We start from the raw sequence: 20,644 nt of genomic DNA, 5'->3' as shown, positions 1-20,644 counted from the left end.
TTTACTATTGACATCGTATTCGTAAATCAAGAATTATGCATAATAATAATATACAATTAAATTATCACTGCAAGTTGTGGTTTGACAAATGTTATATAATATTACTCTTCTAAATTTCTTCGAAGTATTACTATTATTATTAAGAATTAACACCCTTTTCGGTCAAGCAGGACTAGAATTACCCTTCTAGTATGGCCTTGACGGATGTTACTTGTCTAAATTTCTTCGAAGTAGCGCGCGCCGCTTTCTTCTCGAAATGGCCCGACGGCAAGTGCTACGAAGTACTGCGCGCCGGGCCAGACCATTAACAATGGTCAAGTATGGCCGTGACGATACACGGCGGAGGACTCTGCAGGTAATGCTAATTCTTGTGCCGGAGAAATCCTCGACCCGGGGTACACTGTGCATGGTCAAACACATCCTGGCTAGTATATATATATAGCCCGAGTCATTGTGTACATTAACCCATGTTCTGGGGTCAGGGAAAACCGCTACCAGGTGGTTTTCCTCTGAACACTACCGGGAGAGGGACACCAAGCGTGATGCATGGTTAGAATGGTGCTTTCTGCTAGAAATTCTGGGTCAATTGATAGCTAATCATCACTGTGTGGTGGGAAGTGTGAAATATGGTTATACTTATATTTAACGGGTGATACTCGTAAAATATCTGTTCCATATATTGACCGTCGACAAGTCGACAACTCGGCGCGCGTCCTGGTAGGTTGTAAACCTACAAACTTATATCGAAACAATACATAATTATACAAAATTGAATGCTTCTTAATAAACCCAGTTGTAAAAGGAGAAAACCGATATAGCCCTAATTTCTACTATCCCAGTATGAATATCGAAACCCAAATTATGCATTGAAAGTGGAAAGAGGGGTAACCAAAACACGGTCATATCATATTGGACAAGTTGTATTTGCAAAATGTTGAAGGTTTACAATCAAAATACAATACCAACTATAAAAACGCGCGCCGAGTTGGACTCGTCGTTATACTTATATACTGCATGTGCGTTAATTGACGATGTCCAATGTCAATTCATCGCAGCTCGGCGAGGCCGAGTAGCGCATTTCGCCGATCTAGCGAGAATATATGGAACAGATATTTTACTTGATTCACGATGTCAATCCTTCGCAGCTCGGTGAGGCACAGTGGTGCATCTCGCCGCGAGAAGCATTATTAGATGCGCGCGCGACCCAGTAGTGCATCGCGCTACAAATATTTTAAGAGTATCACCCGTTAACCCAGTAACGCATCACGCTACAAACTGGCCGCGGCGCTCAGCCTGTCATTCCGCCGTATCGAATCTTTGACCATTGTTAATGGTCTGGCCCGGCGCGCACTACTTCGTGGCTCTTACTAATTCGCTCGCCCAAAAATTTCACGTGACTTTGGTTTTTATGGTTTTGCAGCCGTACAAAACGGTTTTTACCCTAATCCCAATTAACCCTAACCCTAACCATAACCCCGAAGCTATCCATAACCCAGCGGGTAAGGTTTTCTGAGCCGGTAAGGTTTTCTGAGAACCAAATTGAGGTACAACAAAAATACATTTTTCTAATTTCTGTCTGAAACCAAATTAAGTCAAAATCGCGAAGAAAATTGAAAAATCATATTATCCCAAATTCTGTCCCATTTTCAGTTTTTGAAGATGAAATTTCCAGGACAGAAAATTTACAGTTTTGACTGAGTTTCTCACCCGCAACCAATTAGTCAGTCAATAATAAATGGCATATGTAACGATTGAGGTGCTGGAAGTTTGATTTCGATCTGAGGAAGCTCACAGCAGAGAGCTTAACAAAACAAAAATTTGTATTTTCCAATTTCTGTCCCATTTTCAAATGTGAAAATGTCAGATTGGATGAACTTTTTGCCCAGAAACCAATTAGTCAGTTAATTGATTATGGTATGAAACCAAATTAAGGTACTGGAACTTGGAAGTAAAAATCCCGAAGAATACAGTTGGGTTGCTTCTGTGTTTTGCTTTTGGCGAAAATTCAAGATACCGCCCAAACAGTATACTGGTATACACTATTAAATTCAAAATCTTCAAGGAGGTTAGACGAAAAAGACTTTACTACAAGAGAAATTTCAATTTCTTATATTATACAGTTATACAATATCGGTCAAACTTTCAAACATAAACGGTAGCCAAATATTTCGGATAATACATCTGAAAAATAAGACTAAGAGCGATTACAAATCAGATGAAACGCCAAACGCGATTTTGAAATAAACCACCACTTTCCAAACCCAACATTTGGATTCGGTTATCCACTGCAAACTAAAATCTTAACACCAGAGTTTTCATGATAGGAAGTGGGAGGGGAAAATGAAGAAAGCAATGAATAAAAGTCGTTGCATCAGTATTGAACAATTTAAGTCCCAAACGTTGTTAAGATTGTGGGACTAAAAAAACAAGAACCCATTCAAAATAAGAGCCCAAATTCGGCCATCTGAAATCGGCTCACTTTTTTTCAACACTTCCATAACTTAGATCTAAAACATGGTAAACAACACAACCTGACTCGCGTAACAATTAGGGACGACTGTTTATATATTGAGGCAACTTAAAGTCGTTATAGTCCTTACAAGAGGCTAGATCCATTTCGGAGGCGTAATCCCGGTATCTTGTGTTGCCTGTTACCCGGTACTGGTACATCAACTGTTCTTCTGTAACGCAAGAGTTTTTTAGAGGTTTTAAAATTGTACGGTAATTATAAGTCGAGTTACAACATAGGGAATTACAACACCCTAAAGCGTGCCTGTGTTTATGATTTAACTCAATAATAACTCGAACGCTAGCACGTGCCTAGATTTCCATAAAAAAGAAGTAATGACATGACAATTGCAGAACTTAATTTTAGACCAGTGTACAAATCTCCGGTTCAATTTGCACGGATCATAATTTTGGATTTAATTACTGCATCTAATTAAATTAGAAACCAATAGTCATGGATCTGACGACATTCCCGTCTATATAACTTCCGCCCCGGGGTTTGAGACTTGGAATACCTCAAGGGACCCATTAGAAACAAATTTGGCTTGGGTAGAAATTTTGGCTATGGTGCAGTTTTGCGCAATTGACCACGCCCTTTTTTGGCGCTTTTGCAACTTTAGAATCAAAATAACTCCGCTTCTAATTGGAATTAGAAGCTCAGCTTGGCTTTAAAGTTGTTCAGAATCATCACATTAAGGGGGGTAAAGCATAATTTTAAAGTCAACAGACATCGGGTTGTTGAGTTATGTGACCACACCCTTATTTACCCTCGCGAGTCGTGATTTTCACACTAAATACGAGATATCTCGGCTTCTGATTGGGCTACGTGCTCATCCTGGGCATTAAAATGTTCAGAATCATCACATTGAGTAGGGTAGAGCACAATTTCAAAGTCCTCAGATGTCAGGTTGTTGAGTTATTAGGCCCCAACCTGTTTTTACGCTCTCGCGGGTAGCGATTGCAGCGCTTAAAATCAAAATAACTCAGCTTCCAATTGAAGTTAGGAGCAAAACTCGGGCAGCAAAATGTTCACAATCATCATATTGAGTGGGGTAGAACGTAGTTTCAAAGTCCTCAGACGTCAGATTGTTGAGTTATTAGGCCCCGCCCAAATGTTTACGCTCCCGCGAGTCCCGATTCGACGCTTAAAATCAAAATAACTCTGCTTCTGATTAGAGTTAGGAACTAAACTTGTGCATAAAAATGTTCAGAATCATCACATTGAGTGGGGTAGAACGTAGTTTTAAAGTCCTCAGACGTCAGGTTGTTGAGTTATTAGGCCCACACCATAGTATTTACGCTCTCGCGAGTCGCGAGTGGACACTTGAAATCAAAATAACTCGGCTTCTGATTAGAGTTAGGAACAAAACTTGGGCATGGAAATGTTCAAAATTATCACATTGAGTGGGGTAGAACGTGGTTTCAAAGTTCTCAGGCGTCAGGTTGTTGAGTTATTAGGCGGAACCCTATTTTTACGCTCTCGCGAGTGGACATTTAAAATCAAAATAACTCGGCTTCTGATTAGAGTTAGGAACAAAAATTGGGCATGGAAATGTTCAGAATTATCATGTTAAGTGGGGTAGAACGTGGTTTCAAAGTCTTCAGACGTCAGGTTGTTGAGTTATTAGGCGGAACCCTGTTTTTACGCTTTCGCGAGTCGCGAGTCGACACTTAAAATCAAAATAACTAGGCTTCTGATTGGAGTTAGGAACTAAACGTGGACATAAAAATGGTCAGAATTATCACATTGAGTGAGAAAGAGTGTGGTTGTACGGGATTTAGAGAGTATTCACTGTTTGCTCTGGGCGAAACTTACTTTTTCTGGTTATTAATTTAATTTTCAAACTACTTTTACCATTGCAGTTGTGAGCAATTCATCTTGGCCAGGAACAAGAAAGAATAATCACATTATTTATCGTATAAGGTCGACGTAAGTTCGTCAAACATAAATAGAAAAATAGAACTCAATACATGAGATCATAAATAGACGTATTAGAACTCGATACATGAGATCATAAACAGAAGTATTAGTGACTCAACAGCCTGAACTGCCTGATCCCTTATGACTTTGAACCCACGCTCTACTCCACTCAATTCAATAATCCTAAAAATTTGTATGTTCAAGTTGACTTGCTAACTCCAATCAGAGGCAGATTTATTTTAATTTTAAGCGTCGACTCACGACTCGCCTGAGCATACAAATAAGATGGGACCTAATAACTCAACAACCTGACGTCTGAAGACTTTGAAATTACGTTCTACCCCACTCAATGTGATGATTGTGAACATTTTGCTGCCCGAGTTTTGCTCCTAACTTCAATTGGAAGCTGAGTTATTTTGATTTTAAGCGCTGCAATCGCTACCCGCGAGAGCGTAAAAACAGGTTGGGGCCTAATAACTCAACAACCTGACGTCTGAAGACTTTGAAACCACGTTCTACCCCACTCAATGTGATAATTCTGAACATTTCCATGCCCAAGTTTTGTTCCTAACTCTAATCAGAAGCCGAGTTATTTTGATTTTAAGTGTCCACTCGCGACTCGCGAGAGCGTAAATACTATGGTGTGGGCCTAATAACTCAACAACCTGACGTCTGAAGACTTTGAAACCACGTTCTACCCCACTCAATGTGATAATTCTGAACATTTCCATGCCCAAGTTTTGTTCCTAACTCTAATCAGAAGCCGAGTTATTTTGATTTTAAGTGTCCACTCCCGACTCGCGAGAGCGTAAATACTATGGTGTGGGCCTAATAACTCAACAACCTGACGTCTGAGGACTTTGAAACTACGTTTTACCCCACTCAATGTGATGATTCTGAACATTTTTATGCCCAAGTTTAGTTCCTAACTCTAATCAGAAGCAGAGTTATTTTGATTTTAAGCGTCGAATCGGGACTCGCGAGAGCGTAAACATTTGGGCGGGGCCTAATAACTCAACAATCTGACGTCTGAGGACTTTGAAACTACGTTCTACCCCACTCAATATGATGATTGTGAACATTTTGCTGCCCGAGTTTTGCTCCTAACTTCAATTGGAAGCTGAGTTATTTTGATTTTAAGCGCTGCAATCGCTACCCGCGAAAGCGTAAAAACAGGTTGGGGCCTAATAACTCAACAACCTGACATCTGAGGACTTTGAAATTGTGCTCTACCCTACTCAATGTGATGATTCTGAACATTTTAATGCCCAGGATGAGCACGTAGCTCAATCAGAAGCCGAGATATCTCGTATTTAGTGTGAAAATCACGACTCGCGAGGGTAAATAAGGGTGTGGTCACATAACTCAACAACCCGATGTCTGTTGACTTTAAAATTATGCTCTACCCCCCTTAATGTGATGATTCTGAACAACTTTAAAGCCAAGCTGAGCTTCTAATTCTAATTAGAAGCGGAGTTATTTTGATTCTAAAGTTGCAAAAGCGCCAAAAAAGGGCGTGGTCAATTGCGCAAAACTGCACCATAGCCAAAATTTCTACCCAAGCCAAATTTGTTTCTAATGGGTCCCTTGAGGTATCCCAAGTCTCAAACCCCGGGGCGGAAGTTATATAGACGGGAATGTCGTCAGATCCTTGACTACAACCAATCCATGACATTGTCGTATCCGCGCGGCACAAACTAGACCGCCGCGCAGCTATTGCCAGTTTTCACTACGAGATACTGGGTCCTTGCCACTGTGTAAAATGCTCCGCGCGTTCCGTTAAAGGGTGCAAATTATTGTGGCAAATATGTCGCAGTTCTAATCAGTGTTCAACCTAAATTCAGGGATAGCTCAGTAGTCTAGTCGGTACACTCTACACTTGACTTACTTCTCCGCTGATTGTTGATGCATTTAATCTGTAGATCTTGTTTGTAATCTCGCTCTATTTCGAACTCTAGGTGTAATATCTTCTGGCTTGTATACTGTTCTGTAAATTCTCCCTGAAATGTGTTCTATTTACGGACACAGTGATTCTTGAGTAATCCTCCGCTTTAGTGGGTATTTGTTGATCCTTTGCAGCCAAGGGCCACTATATTATTTACCGTGAGGTGTTTAGTTACCGGGAGGTGTTTTAATAACGGGATTTGGGGTCACTCCAAATTAGTTGTTTAAATTTACTGGATGTAACTCAAGCATCCTAATCAATTAACAGTACTCTAACTTCCTTATCTTTTTAAATAATTGATCAGGCATCATTACTAACAAATAAATTACAAAATTATAAAAACTTACCTTAACATAATAACGTATAGTATTCCACGATGTCGACCTTTCCACTTTATACTGCCTGAAACGGGAACTTACTTGAAACGGGAACTTACGGGAAACGGGAACTTACGGGAAACGGGAACTTTAAAAAAACAAACCACCTTTATTTGGTGACGTGTAAAAGAAGGGTCACGTGACATGATACACAGTCAATGGTGATCAATCAGGGAGTTGTTATGAACAATGAGAGTAGATATAATTAGTGTACAATTAAGATAAACACCAAATGTGGTGAAGTTAGTGATAAAGAGCTAATTGGACTAAATAATATTGGCAATTCTACTAATGCCTGACAGTTTAAATGTGAGAGCAAAACAGGGTGAAACCAGTAGAATAGCTTTTAAGGATGAGTTTCGTATTTTGTCGTGTCATGAAATCTGCAATAAAAACCGATAGTAGTGACGGCTGATTTAGACAGATTTCAGACATATTTTGACAGATGAAGTGACAGAAATGTGCCGATAGATAGCTACATTCAGGTTTCTGTGATAAAATAACTGGATAGCACAGTCAAGGAGGTGGTCCGCAAATGGCGTGATGACAGTGAAGATTCCGGCAAAGAAGCACGACACAGTTCTTGGAATTTCACCAAAACATATTACGGTTCATTTCGTAATTAGCATGGTAATTAACGTGGTAATTAGCATGGTAATACAGCGCGAGGATAAATCACTGTACAATAATTAGACAGTAAAGACTTTCAACTTGCATCTAATAAAGACAACTTAAAGAGATATCACAGTACATAATAGAATTCCAGATCTGACTTTATTTGTCACGTGATATCAACCGACAAATCAGTATCAAGCAATGATCTAACTCACTTACCCCATTATTTACTGAGTCTCCAGTAAGTAATGAGCTACCAATCAAATCCCAGAACCTCTGTCACGTGTCAAAACATATTCACTTACCCGTTTCTATGGTAACTCCAAGCAGGGTCTTCAGTGAAAATAGAGTTGAGAACCGACATGAGGATTAGGAGTAGCAAAGGCGACATTTGTAATAGCGATGATACTATCTGAAATAATTAGCAATTAGTTATCAGAAATAATTAGTAATTAATTACCTGGAATAGTCTTAAATGCTGTCTCTTAAGATTAAATTGTTAGTATGCGAGTGTAGTTATATAATTAATTTGTAGTTAGACAAATAATAACTTTATGTTGGTAATAACTTGACAATTAAAATTTAGGCAGGGTCATTTATAATTTGTTGTGTATGTAACAAATTTATGAAACTAGGCAGGGTCAGTTATAATTGGTAATTAACGAACGACTTTATTATCATACACATAATTTGCAGACCAAATTAAACCATTGTGAGATGCAGAGGTAACATGATATAGATTCAATTAATAATAATACAACTTTACATTGTACACTGTAAATAGTACATTATACACATCGTATATAAGATGACACCATTGAAAAGTGAAAAGCCAACAAATGAAGTGTCATGTCCATAAACGCTTTTTGTCGGTATCCCAGTGCATTCAGAAAAACTTCATTCTAAATACAGTAAAACTAAAACCCCAATTTACCGGGAAATTTGTGGAAAGGAAACATCGGGGTCTGCGGTAAATCGGGTTTTGTTTGTTTACATTTTGCATGAGCCCTATTTTGGGGAAATTAATCGGGGTTTGCGGTAAATTGGGCGCGGTATTTTAGAGTTTTACTGTACTTACTAATTTTACGTGAATCTATACAAAAAATTAGCAAACACTATGCTAAAAGTAAACTAAACCTATATAATACATTTTTACTAAAACAATAACAAAGGTAAATTAAACCTAATATAAATTAAAAATATAACAAATATAATCCAAACTAATACTAAAAGTAAACTAACACTGGCGTTATTATCCCCTGTAGTAGTTTGTTCTCTAGTGTAGTTATTATAGAATGTTGCTCTACGGCCGTTCCTGTTGTTGGGCTGCATTCCTCCGAAGAACATGTTGAAGAGCTCCTCCGGGCTTATATCTGAAGTTAATCGGGTAATTAGTTGGTAAATTAGTTTTTTAAATTATAATGAGGAATGAGCAGTTGTTGGAATCTAGGAATGAAAGGGTTAGATAACTAACTATCTTGAACTGCACCAGGATGAGACCGAATGAAATTAAGTAACTATGTAAAGTAATTTATAGGTTACTTAATACACTAATTAATAAACTAATTACCCTCATCATCATGATAATAACGGTTATATCTGTGACTATGTCCTCGGTGGGAAGTAGAAGGGGAATCGTCCTGAAATCCATACTTATCAAATTGTCCTCTTTTTTCTTTGTTTGACAGCACTGCGTACGCGTTTCCAACCGCTGCAACAAAGTCAATTAACTTATTGGGTGATTATCCGTCAATTAACGAACAATTATATCTGCACACAATATTGAAGCTGTCTTACTCCGGGCAAACAGCGAATTTGTTAAGAAATAAGACTGACATTAAACCAGTGCCAACATGAATGTGAATAAACGAGGGAAATTTATTGTTTTGATTTAAAAGATTTAGCCTGGGTGTACACAGGTGACCTACAGTGTGACCTACAGTGTGACCTACATTTAAATGCCTCATTAGCGCCTGGAGCACAGTTCTTGTCAGGATGAAGCGCAAGTGCTAACTTTCTGTACGCTTTCTTCAGTTCGGGTTCTGTTGCGGTCTTTTCACATCCCAAAATTGTGTAGTAATCTTTTTTACCTTTCACTCTGCGGATTACATCATATTAGTATCTATTGTATTTGTGTTAAGTAAACTATCATGACATTGTAAAATCTATTTTTTGACTTCACAGAATCTACGGAATTTTGGGCAATGCAACCAATAGTGGGGATCAAAATTAACGTTTTATAATTTTCTACACTCTTGTCTATCTACAGAATTGTAATTGCCTACATATGTTTAACAAAATGTATGGTATGTCGTGATGTAAACACAATCACGTGATACTCTGCTCAACCAACACATTTCAAAGGGAATTAGGACAATACTTGTGTTGTGACGTCACGCTGGAAGATTAGACCCTCATACAATATACATTGAGACTGTACTCGAGTTCTAAACTTTTGGACATTGGCCAACCCACTATTATACAGCTATCAAACAAACAATCAATTAAACAATTATAACAAACTTGTTAACGGCAGCTATCATATCAGCAGTAACATCTTTCCCATTACTCTCCGTCCCACCCCCCGTATTGGGTCGTTTTCTGGTCTCTGATGGAGTTGCATCACCGTTGGTGGTGGAGGAGGAGGAGGGGGAGGTGGGGGACTTTGGGGGTGTTCGACCCAGGCCTGCTAGTAACTCTGAAGTAGTAGTAGATTTTAATATGAGTCTTGGTTTTTTTAAATTTCAAAATTCAAATAAACTTTACATCAATGTATAACAGTTATATTTAGAAAAGACCACAATATCTCCTGAGTCCTGTGAGGCAAAAACATGGAAAATGAGAGCTAGAACGATCATTATTCTATTTTGCATAATATAACGAGTATAAGATGAGGTTCAATAGAATTTGTATTTTACTGAAATTTGGTGAATCATAAAGTAGCATTAAAAGCTGCTCAAATTTAACTTTCGCATTAACATGATTCATGGTAAGTTACAACAAGTTCCAACCTTTTGCTAATTAATTAAACATAATTAACATGATTAAGTTCCAACCTTTTGCTAATGCTGTTTCGTGTAAAGCAAGAGACTTCTTAAGAAACTTATCTGCCTTTTCATTGTTCCCATCAGCGATACATCTCTTTGCAATGTTGATGCACCGTACTGCTTCATCTCTGTTCATTGCTGGAATTCGGTAAATTTTTAAAGAATTTATCAATTGGAATGAGGTTTTGTTGATTTATTATAAAACGATTAAATAATTATTTAGTTCATTTTAGGTTAGTTAATCATCCCTGAAGCCGAATTTCCAAGCTAAGTGTGATAAAATCGTGGACCATGTTAATTTTCATTTTTCAATCATCTTGTACTTGAGTAAAATGGCAATAAATATTGAAATAGTTTTTATAAAGAAATGTTTTAAATCGTGAATTTTACAATTATAAATATATTTAACAAGTTAGATTGACAAAAGTCTTACAAATAGAATATATCAGAGGTGGTAACAAACAAACAAATCTCTCCCACATGACCATAAAACGATTAACTAAAATAAAGTCTAACAAATGATCTGTTGATTAACTCTAAATCAAATTTCAGCAATAGTGCCTTCGAATACACAACAAACCAACGAATCAGAGAGCTGTATTCTAGTCACGTGACACAAACCAACCAATCAGAAAACACTACATTCTAGTAGCCCGACTGCAATGCATTGGTGAACTCAGCAGGAACTACAAACTGGATATCAGACCGAGGAGAAGAGACAGAAGAAGAAACGGGTGAGGGTTCGGAGGTCGTATCGAGAGAGATAGTGTTAATTAGTTTTCTGTAGGTTTTAACGGACCCAACTATTGTGTAGTAGTAAGTGTGTATTGTCTCTGTTAACCTGAAAATAAGGGAAATAGTCCATGACTTTTTAATGGTTTGAAATAAAACGTTTCCATTACCAAGAAATTACCAAGTTACCCACCATTTTAAAATCTTTTCACTAAATTATCAGATTAACTTACTTCTCCTTATCCAGGTTAGTCGGCAACATTGTTGCACTGTACTTGATGAATATTCTTATAAACGTTTTTCTTATTGCTTCGTCGATCTTTTCAGTTTTATTCTTCTGGTTTTGAAGTTGTGACAGCGATGGGACCTGTTGGGGGAGGAATAGTGAAATAGTGAATTAGTGAAATAACGAATTAGTGAACAAAACATCAAATTACATTTACAATTGACATTATACATGAGAGTGAAATGGAGTTCATGAATTTTAAAATTCAAATCAATATGGAGTAATGAGTGTTGAATTTTAGAACAAAGAGCAAAGAATTCACTGGTATAGTATTAGTAGTCTGAAATTATCAATTATTTTAATGTCAGTTGAAGTCTTTATAAACGGAAATAAAGTTATTTTCAAATTTGTTGTGCACTTTGACCACCAGTTTGGAGATATATCATTGTAGATATAATTTAAAATGGTCATTTGAAAATGGAGTTAATTGAATAGTACACAGCAACGAATGACCAATTGATATATATATTACATGAATTTATCAACCATCGTTTAATTAGTAAAGATAAGATACTCTAATTATTAATTAGTAATTAGTAAAGATAAGATACTTACAGAGGGTTCAACAGTGCTTATTATCTGGTGAAGTAAAACAAAGTAGATAAGCTTGGGAATTCTCTGAAGGAGTGGTTTCATATCCGTTAGATACAATATCGCCAACAACCTGCGAGATTATACCGAGATTATACCGAGATTACGCCAAGATGCGATGTAATTTCAATTGAGTCGATTAACTTGAATTTCAAAACACTAAATGTTATCTTAATTGCCTTATAATTAATCCTTATAATTAACATATTATAAACTAATTAACATATTATAAACTAATAAACTAATTAACCTATTATAAACTAACCGTTCAAACTGCTGGACGATCTGGTCCGGATGATGAAGAACAATGTACTTATTCAGAACTTCTAAACACTGATTCAGTGTATTAGTATTTATAGCTGTACACTCTTCTTCCATGCTACTACCAGTCGACTGTGATAGGGAGCTGGTGCTAGATAAAGAAGTGGTTTTAGGAGAGTTTTTTGTACAAGATATGGACTTTCTTCTCCGTTTTTGGCACGATTTCTGCTCTGTAATAAGATGATATTATTAAATAGTTTTATATAATAGAACTGATATTGCGTGTGTTTCTAATTATAATACAGATATTCGCCAATTCCTCCAGCACGCAAAGTTGTCCAATTAGCACATTTTCACTTAAACTTTCAGAGGGTGAAACTTTAAATAACTTTTTAAAAAGTTAAATAAAAAATGATAAACCAAACATAATTTACTCACTAGCTCTGGCTACTTTCACACTACCAAACTCCCGGTATTTTCGCAGATTTTCCAATAGTAAGCCTTTTCTCTCCAGCAATTTTCCTAGTAACTTTGGGAAGGTTTTTCTTCGGAAAACCTGCAACAAAAGAAAACTATTCAATTTTGCAGTACTAATTTTTTTAAATGCTTCTCTTCAACCCTTCGACAGAAAATAAAAAATAGTTTTGCTGACTCCTTCTATTAATAGTACATAATATTTAAGAGACCAACACCCGTCTGACCACCAATTTTTAAGGTATCGATGGATTATTTTATTAAAATTTAATATTTGACTCACCTGTGATTTTCTGTCAGAGACTGGGGAACAATTCCAAAGTAACCATTTCATGAAAAGGGCGCATGTTTTGTGCAGTATACTCCAGCATAAGTCTGTGTCTTTCTGGAAACTGGAAATGTAAAGGAAATAAGATTATCAGATTGTGATGTGACTAGATATTTAATGAAACAGGAAGTTTAATTTTGTGGCACTTTACAGAGATTTTACTATCTATTTATTAAAAAATGCATATTTTATAAAAATTTACCTAACAATCCTACAATCTTTTACACCAGCAGCTTCAAACTTGCTACTACCCAGCTCTTCCCCGTACAAGTACTGAGAAACCATATTAGCGAACACCACCAGCCGATGTCGGGAATCTCTCAGAAAATACCCACTATGTTTCCCATAGCTGGTGTGTCTTCTGGGTTCAGGTGGCACCGGGAACAGTTCACTTAGATCCGAGCAGTATTTTAGGAATGTTCTAGATGAATCTGGTGGTATTACACCGTTCATCTCTAGATCTTTAATGTCAGCCAGGTGGATTGGCTGGGATTGGCTGAGCTCGGTATTTAATTGGTCGTGATTACTGGTACACATCCTGTAAAACTTTAAAAAGAATGTTGAAAGATGTTTTCCAGTAACTTGCAAACTGTCTATTATCTCCTGAAAATAATATAATAGTTATGCATTTCTAGAGATCAATTGATTGTGGTATCGTGTAGTACTTGGGCGCTTACATTGATGGGATTTTTATAATCATTAATCTATTCGCCTAATACCATCCATTTGATAATTGATAATAAGACGAGATTAACAATATTTAAAAAACTCACGCTAGAAGTAATCTCAATGTTGTGTAATTTACAACTAGTGTAGATAGCAGCAGCACGATGCTTTTGTAGCATATGTTTTCGAGGTTTGAAAATGTGTTTCTCCAACATGCTCAGGGCAGTCTCGGCTATCAGTTCAGGGTGTGGTAGCTTTAATTGGTGACACGATATCATTAAGTTTCTTTTCTTTAAAGTCTTCTGTCTGAAAATAGTAACCAATAAAATAGTGAATTTAAGGTGGAAAAGATTTTACATAAATCTTCTAAATAAATCTTGACTTAAAAGGAAGTGTCATTAATATCACGAAAAACTTATACATTATACAGTAAAACCCCGATTTACCGCGGGTTTTTGGGGAAGGCTAAAACCTGTGGTAAATCGGGGTTTGCGGTAAATCAGGGTTTTGGTTTTTGGGGTCCAAAATTGGCCAAGAAAGGGTGGGAGAGGCCTTTAATCCATAGAGTGGATATTTCTGATAGTCTGATTGTACTCAGCAACTTAATAGTATCAACATGATAGAAATTCAGTTTGAGCAAATTCTTGCTTTCTTTGCAGTACATTGCAAATCGTATCGAAATCTGTAATTATCACTAGCTATCAACATCTGTATGATCAGATCACATATTCCCCTGTAGCACGAACTGACCCTTCTCAAACACAGTGGTGCCCATGCCCTGTAATAGGAGTACTGTCAAGCATCACAGTAGCAAAGGCATTATACGAGAACATGGTTTTATGGTTACATGATTCAATAAGCAGTGTGGAGCACGAGCTTGTGTCTTGCTCTAATCTAATTCCACTATACCTCAGTGGCGTAACTTAGGGCCCCACAGACCCCGCTGTGCGGGGGGGGGGGGGGGGGGGGCGCCGTATAAGGGGGGCGCAATTTTCCTGAATTTTAAGCCCTTTCACTGAAAAAACGCCTTGTTTGTGTATTTCCCTGTCCAATTTAGCGTTTGGTCGACGCGAGAAAATATTTAGGGTACCTTTTTTGCTTCAGGGGGGGGGGGGGGGCGCAAAAAGCTGTAGGGGGGCGAGAAAAAAAGTACCCGACCTTTTTTTTTTTTTTTTTTTAGGGACACAAAAAATTTAGGGGGCGCTTTTTGTCACTGAGCGGGGGGGCGCCAACAGGCAAAGTTACGCCACTGCTATACCTAATACCGGAGAATCTCCTTCCTCTAATCGAAAACGTCTAACCATCGGACAGAAGAGAGAATTAGAAGTGATCAAAATGTTGAAGAGCGGCAAATCCTCCTCTTTAGTTACCCTACACTTTGGAATCGTGAGACAACTGTTCGAAACATCAAAAAGAAATGAGCAGAACTCGAAAGATATGAGATCACCTTTGGTTCCCCTGCTTGTCTGAACGGAAATCGTTGAAACGTCCTTCTACAGACAACGTCGACCAGGCAAAAAATTCAACTTTTCTGAAAAAATCTAGATTTTCGAAAAAAATATTTGAAGAAAAATTTTGGGGAAAGGAAATACTCACGGTAAATCAGGGTTTGCGGTAAATTTGGGCGCAGTGAATCTGGGTTTTACTGTACATGATACATTATTATGAATGGCATAGTCGCAATTGATCTAGTGTCATATGAATAGCTAATAGGGTGTTCAATATCTTGCAAATTAACTTTGCAGTCACTTAGTCTATGAGATTGTTTGCCTACCAAATCAATTATATACGGTACACACTATGTTTACAATTTGATGTACATGGGGGAGATAATTTGGCACAGCATAAAATATAATATAGTAGGGTAATCTTGTTCAGAAATGTATGCTCATACTGTCAATGTGTTAGAATTGAAACTTACTTCAAAAAAGGAAAGGTTGCTCTCCTGGAAGGGTCATTGACATAGAGAGAGTTCTCTCTTCTCACGCTCTCAAAATGTTGTTTACCATTGTAGTGTCATGTGATTTCCACGCTCTAAGAGACCATTTTGGATCATGTTACTTAGTGAGTTGGTGTGTAGATAAAATTTTCACTAATTTTAAACTACTTTTAAAGTTTAAAGTTTTTAACTCACTGCACATGCACATGTCAATGATCCCTGGACAGAAAGATGGTAAAGTAAAAATTACCTGATATTGTAAGTTTCTTTAGAGGAGCCAAATATGCCATGTGTAACAAATTTGTTAGCAGGATCTTTGGTGAAATCATGGCGCTGATGCTGAAATTTGTCCCAAAAGTTGGGCTTATCCTCAACAAGAAAGTCCTGAAAAAGGTTTTTTGTTAGCATGATAGATTTGAGCCACAAATTCATTTGGTTGCAACACTTAAGCAAGTGTACCTATTTCTTTCCGGAAATCTGAATCCAAAATAATGCATTTTGTGCTCTTACCTGTTTGACAATAGATCCACATGCTATGCAAAATGTTTCACTTCCATGATCTTCAACCTTGTCACTCAATCCGCAAGCGCAGCTCATAGCATATCGTTAACAAACATACTTTTATCAATAACATATCTGACCATTTTTAATGCTGGTCAAGATTTTTACTTGTTAGTTATAATACATTTTCAACAAGGGCTTTCATATGTGTGCCGAAGATACCCCTTTCGTTTTGCTATAAAATACACATCTGATTTGATGAAGGGTTGGGGCTAGTGATGAGATTATTATTATCTAAAATCAAGGTAGCAAATAATTTAACTTATTATCCACCTTTAGGTGGGCAGTAACATAATAGTGATTAGAGCTTCCACCTTCTGCACAGAAGGTCCAGGGTTTGAATCCCAGAGTCACCTGGTCTAGAGAGTAGCTAAGGAACCATTGCATAGGTTCTATGCGAAATTGCACGCATGTATGCTTTAAACATTGCACTATACTATACTAAGTGTTTCCATCTTTCAAGTGAGCCGAAAGATTACCCTTTTGACGTTAAGATATTCCACACTGTATTCACCTAACACAAAATAAAAAGAGAAAAAAGCTTTGATATGTGAGCTGAATCATCAGCGAAGCCAGGATAAAAAATAACTGAATAATTAACACGATACAATGTCAATGTCTGAGCGGTTAATCAAAAGAAAAAAACAGCTATACCAAGAAAGAGACTGACTATTTCACTAAGCTGGATCATAGCCACTTTCAAGTGATAAAAATTTTAAATAGTATTCGCATTAGCGCTCGATTCTCATTGAATAACAATCGAGATTGAAGATGTTTCAATCGTGCGCGGCACATTTTATATTTTCGATAATCATTGTATGAAATTTGTTATCTATATCGTAGGCCATCTAAAAAATGCTTACTCATAAAAAACATTGCTGTATAAAAATAAATACAAACAAAATAAAATAAGTCAATGCCTGGCTGTAAAATGGTTGACGGATGTTACTCGTTTAAATTTCTTCGAAGTAGCGCGCGCCGCTTTCTTCTCGAAATGACCAGTGCTACGATCAAGTAGCGCGCGCCGGGCCAGACCATTAACAATGCTCAATAAAATGGTCAAATTTGGGCTGCTTGATTTTAAGTTTAGTTTGGTGATGCGCTGGACTATTTGTATTGTGAGAATTTGACACGACGTACTGTTCAAACATATAATAAAACCTGTTTAATTTATATTTAGATGTAGACAAACAATAGTTTATTGCATTTTTAACGCGCATTCATGTATTTAGGACAATTACTTGTTAAACTAGTTTTAAATACTTGTTAAGCATTAAGCAAAATTACAATAAAAATGTATACATATTATACTAATTTGGCAAATATAAGAAATATTTTTGTACATTTTGTATGTAACTGCAATGTAGTTTTGTATGTAATATGTATAGTATTCATTCTGCAAAATGTTGCCGCGGGCCCGGTCTGGCCTAAATACTATTATTAAAGTGATTTTTGCATCACATGGCGCTTGATTTGACATACGTTGCATGCCACTTTTCGCGCCGAAGGCGCAACATGTATCAACGCTTGATTGAGTTATATGTGAAATCAAAAATTAAAGTGTATCAGAACATTCATTTTGAATTGTATTTGACAAAGTGAGAGTCTCCACTTAGTGTGTGGAGACTCTCACTTCGTCAACTACAATTCAAAATAAATGATTGACCCACTCACAAGAGCAAAAAAAGATTACCAGTATCAGAACATTCGCCTAAAAGTTAGTAAATAAATTGAATACAAAATATTTTTCATGTAAATAATTAAAGAATTGTTAATACATGTTGCGTATCACAAACATCGGCGGCGCGCGCTTCGCGCGCGAAAAGTGGCATGCAACGTATGTCAAAAGATTTGTAACATTTCAACTTTATGTTAAAAATATAATCCATGTACCCACAACACAAGTTTTGAATGTTTATTGTTGGGCTAAAACTGTCATGTTGTCCTTACAGTTAGAAATTAATAACGGTATCTCTTGTTTAATTTATTTGTAGAACTCTGCATTGCCAAAATTATTTTTAGTCAGTGTAAATAAGCGCCAAGCGCGAGCACAGAACTTTTTTTCCGATTTCGATAAATTTGGTACCAAAAGTTGTCTAAAAATGTGAATAAAATAAATCCACCGTGTAGCAATTTTTGGAAAAAATGCTTCAGTATAGTACGGCGCTTGTTCGCCGCGCGTGCTTTTTTCGCGCAAATTTTTAGTTTTTGGCCTATAACTTTCACATTTTAAATTATTACCACATAGTTATTTATCGTAATCAGCTCATCGAGACGAAACTTTTAGTACTAATATTTTAAGATTTAAAGGAATTTTTTTCTCAAAAGTTTTTAATCTGAACAAATTTTCGAAAAATTTTGTGCGTTAAATTATATTATAATTTTGGTACCAAAAGTTGCGTCTGATTAAGCTCATTACGATTCTGTAAGAATTATTTCAAAATATTCAATATTTTAGGAGTTATAGGCATTTTAAGCAATAAATTAACCATTTTTCGTCCATAGTACACTTTTGCAATGCACAGGAGACCCACACATACATCTCAACGAATCGTGCTACATGATGAATTTTCATTATTCACAGTTAAAGGCAACTTTTGGTACCAAATTTATCAAAATCAGAGACAAAAGATTCTGTGCCAACTCATGGCGCTTATTACATAGATTATATATTATGTGCCGCACATTATCATCCTTCACTCTGATTATGATGAAGCTTTTGGATAATGCCAACATCTTTTGGATAATGCCAACAGCTCTTCATGGTGCCTACATTTATATTATCATCAACATTGTTTTTTGTGTATGTCTTTGGTCTTATCATCAAAAGCACTTACTTGAAAAATTGTGGTTTCGACACCAAATTGTGCTATAAAAGTATATTTTATTTTATTTAATATTATCTGGTCGACGCATTCGTAATTTAAAAAAATAATGAAATCCTTGATTCATGATTGAAGGTTGAATAAGGAGGATACTGCCTAATCTTCTACTGCATACTGATATACTACCGAATAATGGATTATATTCACTGCAGCTCACCATTCTTTGCAGGTATCCAGAAGTTCATGGGTAAATACAGTGGTGAAGCCTGTCGTTTCTGTAACAACTTCGATGATTCTCCTGATCACCAGCTTCTGCTATGTCTAGAAGTCCAAGATACCAGTCACCTTCAACTTAAACAAGAACTTAATGGAACTGACTCATATTCCTATCTAGAAGAAGTTCTAATATCAACAAAAAGCAGCACACAAAAAGCGTTCATTAGGAGAGTCTAATTTCTTTGGGAACAAAATGAATCTACATATATGAAAAAGTGTCAAACAGTATATATACAATAAAGTAATTCAAGTGTTGCAATTGGCAGAGCACAATACAAAATGAATCTCTCCAGGACTTAGCCAACAGGAAAGACTAGAAAACAAAGACTCTGCAAACATCTCAGAGAAATGATAACACCTTAAAGAATAGTAAGTAAGTAAGTAAGTAATAAAGAAGTAATAAAGTAATAAAGAGGGAGAATATTGGACCCCGGCCAGAAATCCACCACCTTTCTATACTTTCAGAGGTACCAATGTGGCAGGAAACCAGGGCTCAGGAGATGGAGGCTTCTCTAGGATCTAACTCATCTTGAAACAGACCAACACTATGTCCCAACGCATTGGTGTTGGGATGTCTGCCCCAGGCAGACATCCCAACACCAAGCATCAAGCATCATGTATGTTAAGATGAGCATCCTCAACCAGCGCTGGTCTCAGCCAGCAGATGTGGGAACTCCCACGAAAGACGTAACAGATCTAAAGAGACAATTGGAAAAATAGACTCGAATTTGTTTATATAATTTTAAAGCGTATGTTATTGCCCACGTTAAGGGGCATGTTAATAATTAATTAAATTATTAACTATTTTAGATTTAATAATAATAATGTAGATAGAGATTTTCGCTGTTCCAGTTCTCAGTGTAGTTTTCTACCTGATTAAGAATGGCTCTCACAAATGAAAAAATTAGAGCGGCTTTCAAAAAGTATTACTGACCATGGTTCAGTGGTCTACAAAATACTGCACTCTGTTGGAAGATCTTTAGCAGTAGAATATTATTATTATTAAATCTAAAATAGCTAATAATTTTAACGTGGGCAATAACATACGCTTCAAAATTATATAAAAAATTCGAGTCTATTTTTCGATTTTGCTAATTGTCTCTTTAGATCTGTTTCGGTCTTTCGTGGGAGTTCCCACATCTGCTGGTTGAGAATGCTCATCCTAACATACATGATGCTTGACTGCTTTATTGACCCGGGCAGGCACCGGGGGCAGACATCCCAACACCAGTGCGTTGGGACATAGTGTTCTGTTTCAGGATGTGTGAGATCCCAGAGAGGCCGCCATCTCC

At 36.9% G+C, this 20,644-nt stretch overlaps 2 protein-coding genes across 3 annotated transcripts; both read right to left on the bottom strand.

Annotated features, from left to right (window-relative positions):
• Positions 1–2,154: 2,154 nt before the first annotated feature.
• Positions 2,155–10,553, bottom strand: LOC134824052 (dnaJ homolog subfamily B member 12-like). Its single transcript, XM_063835742.1, has 9 exons — positions 10,423–10,553; positions 9,890–10,064; positions 9,319–9,464; positions 8,937–9,077; positions 8,609–8,739; positions 7,672–7,778; positions 6,722–6,776; positions 6,318–6,429; positions 2,155–2,681 (listed from the first exon to the last, which is right to left on the bottom strand). The coding sequence occupies exons 1-9, from the start codon at positions 10,547–10,549 to the stop codon at positions 2,548–2,550; spliced, it is 1,128 nt and encodes a 375-aa protein (XP_063691812.1). The 5' UTR covers positions 10,550–10,553; the 3' UTR covers positions 2,155–2,547.
• A 214-nt stretch (positions 10,554–10,767) lies between these two features.
• Positions 10,768–16,359, bottom strand: LOC134824051 (uncharacterized). 2 transcript variants are annotated; one of them, XM_063835741.1, is made up of 11 exons: positions 16,201–16,344; positions 15,941–16,074; positions 15,673–15,785; positions 13,859–14,057; positions 13,288–13,688; positions 13,041–13,149; positions 12,722–12,839; positions 12,288–12,513; positions 11,987–12,095; positions 11,379–11,512; positions 10,768–11,254 (listed from the first exon to the last, which is right to left on the bottom strand). In XM_063835741.1, exons 4-11 carry the CDS (start codon positions 14,027–14,029, stop codon positions 11,059–11,061), a joined length of 1,464 nt encoding a protein of 487 aa, XP_063691811.1. In that variant the 5' UTR covers positions 14,030–14,057; positions 15,673–15,785; positions 15,941–16,074; positions 16,201–16,344; the 3' UTR covers positions 10,768–11,058. The 2 variants fall into 2 exon arrangements, with proteins under 2 accessions (XP_063691811.1, XP_063691810.1); XM_063835740.1 differs by lacking the exon at positions 15,673–15,785 and having other exon boundaries at positions 16,201–16,359.
• Between the last annotated feature and the right edge of the window lie 4,285 nt (positions 16,360–20,644).

The sequence above is a fragment of the Bolinopsis microptera genome, chromosome 12 (assembly GCF_026151205.1).
Source record: "Bolinopsis microptera isolate Bmic1 chromosome 12, MBARI_Bmic_1.0, whole genome shotgun sequence".
NCBI lineage: Eukaryota > Metazoa > Ctenophora > Tentaculata > Lobata > Bolinopsidae > Bolinopsis > Bolinopsis microptera.
This window is presented reverse-complemented; position numbering and strand designations above follow the sequence as displayed.

Coding starts and splice junctions, on each gene's coding strand:
- LOC134824051 (XM_063835740.1), bottom strand. CDS start 16,287: ATGAGCTGCGCTTGCGGATTGAGTGACAAGGTTGAAGATCATGGAAGT. Junction 12,840..13,040: donor TCTCTGACAGAAAATCACAG/GTGAGTCAAATA, acceptor CTTTTGTTGCAG/GTTTTCCGAAGAAAAACCTT. Junction 12,096..12,287: donor ATCGTCCAGCAGTTTGAACG/GTTAGTTTATAA, acceptor ATAATCTCGCAG/GTTGTTGGCGATATTGTATC.
- LOC134824052 (XM_063835742.1), bottom strand. CDS start 10,549: ATGAACAGAGATGAAGCAGTACGGTGCATCAACATTGCAAAGAGATGT. Junction 9,465..9,889: donor ATGATAGCTGCCGTTAACAA/GTTTGTTATAAT, acceptor TGTAATCCGCAG/AGTGAAAGGTAAAAAAGATT. Junction 8,740..8,936: donor TTATTATCATGATGATGAGG/GTAATTAGTTTA, acceptor GATTAACTTCAG/ATATAAGCCCGGAGGAGCTC.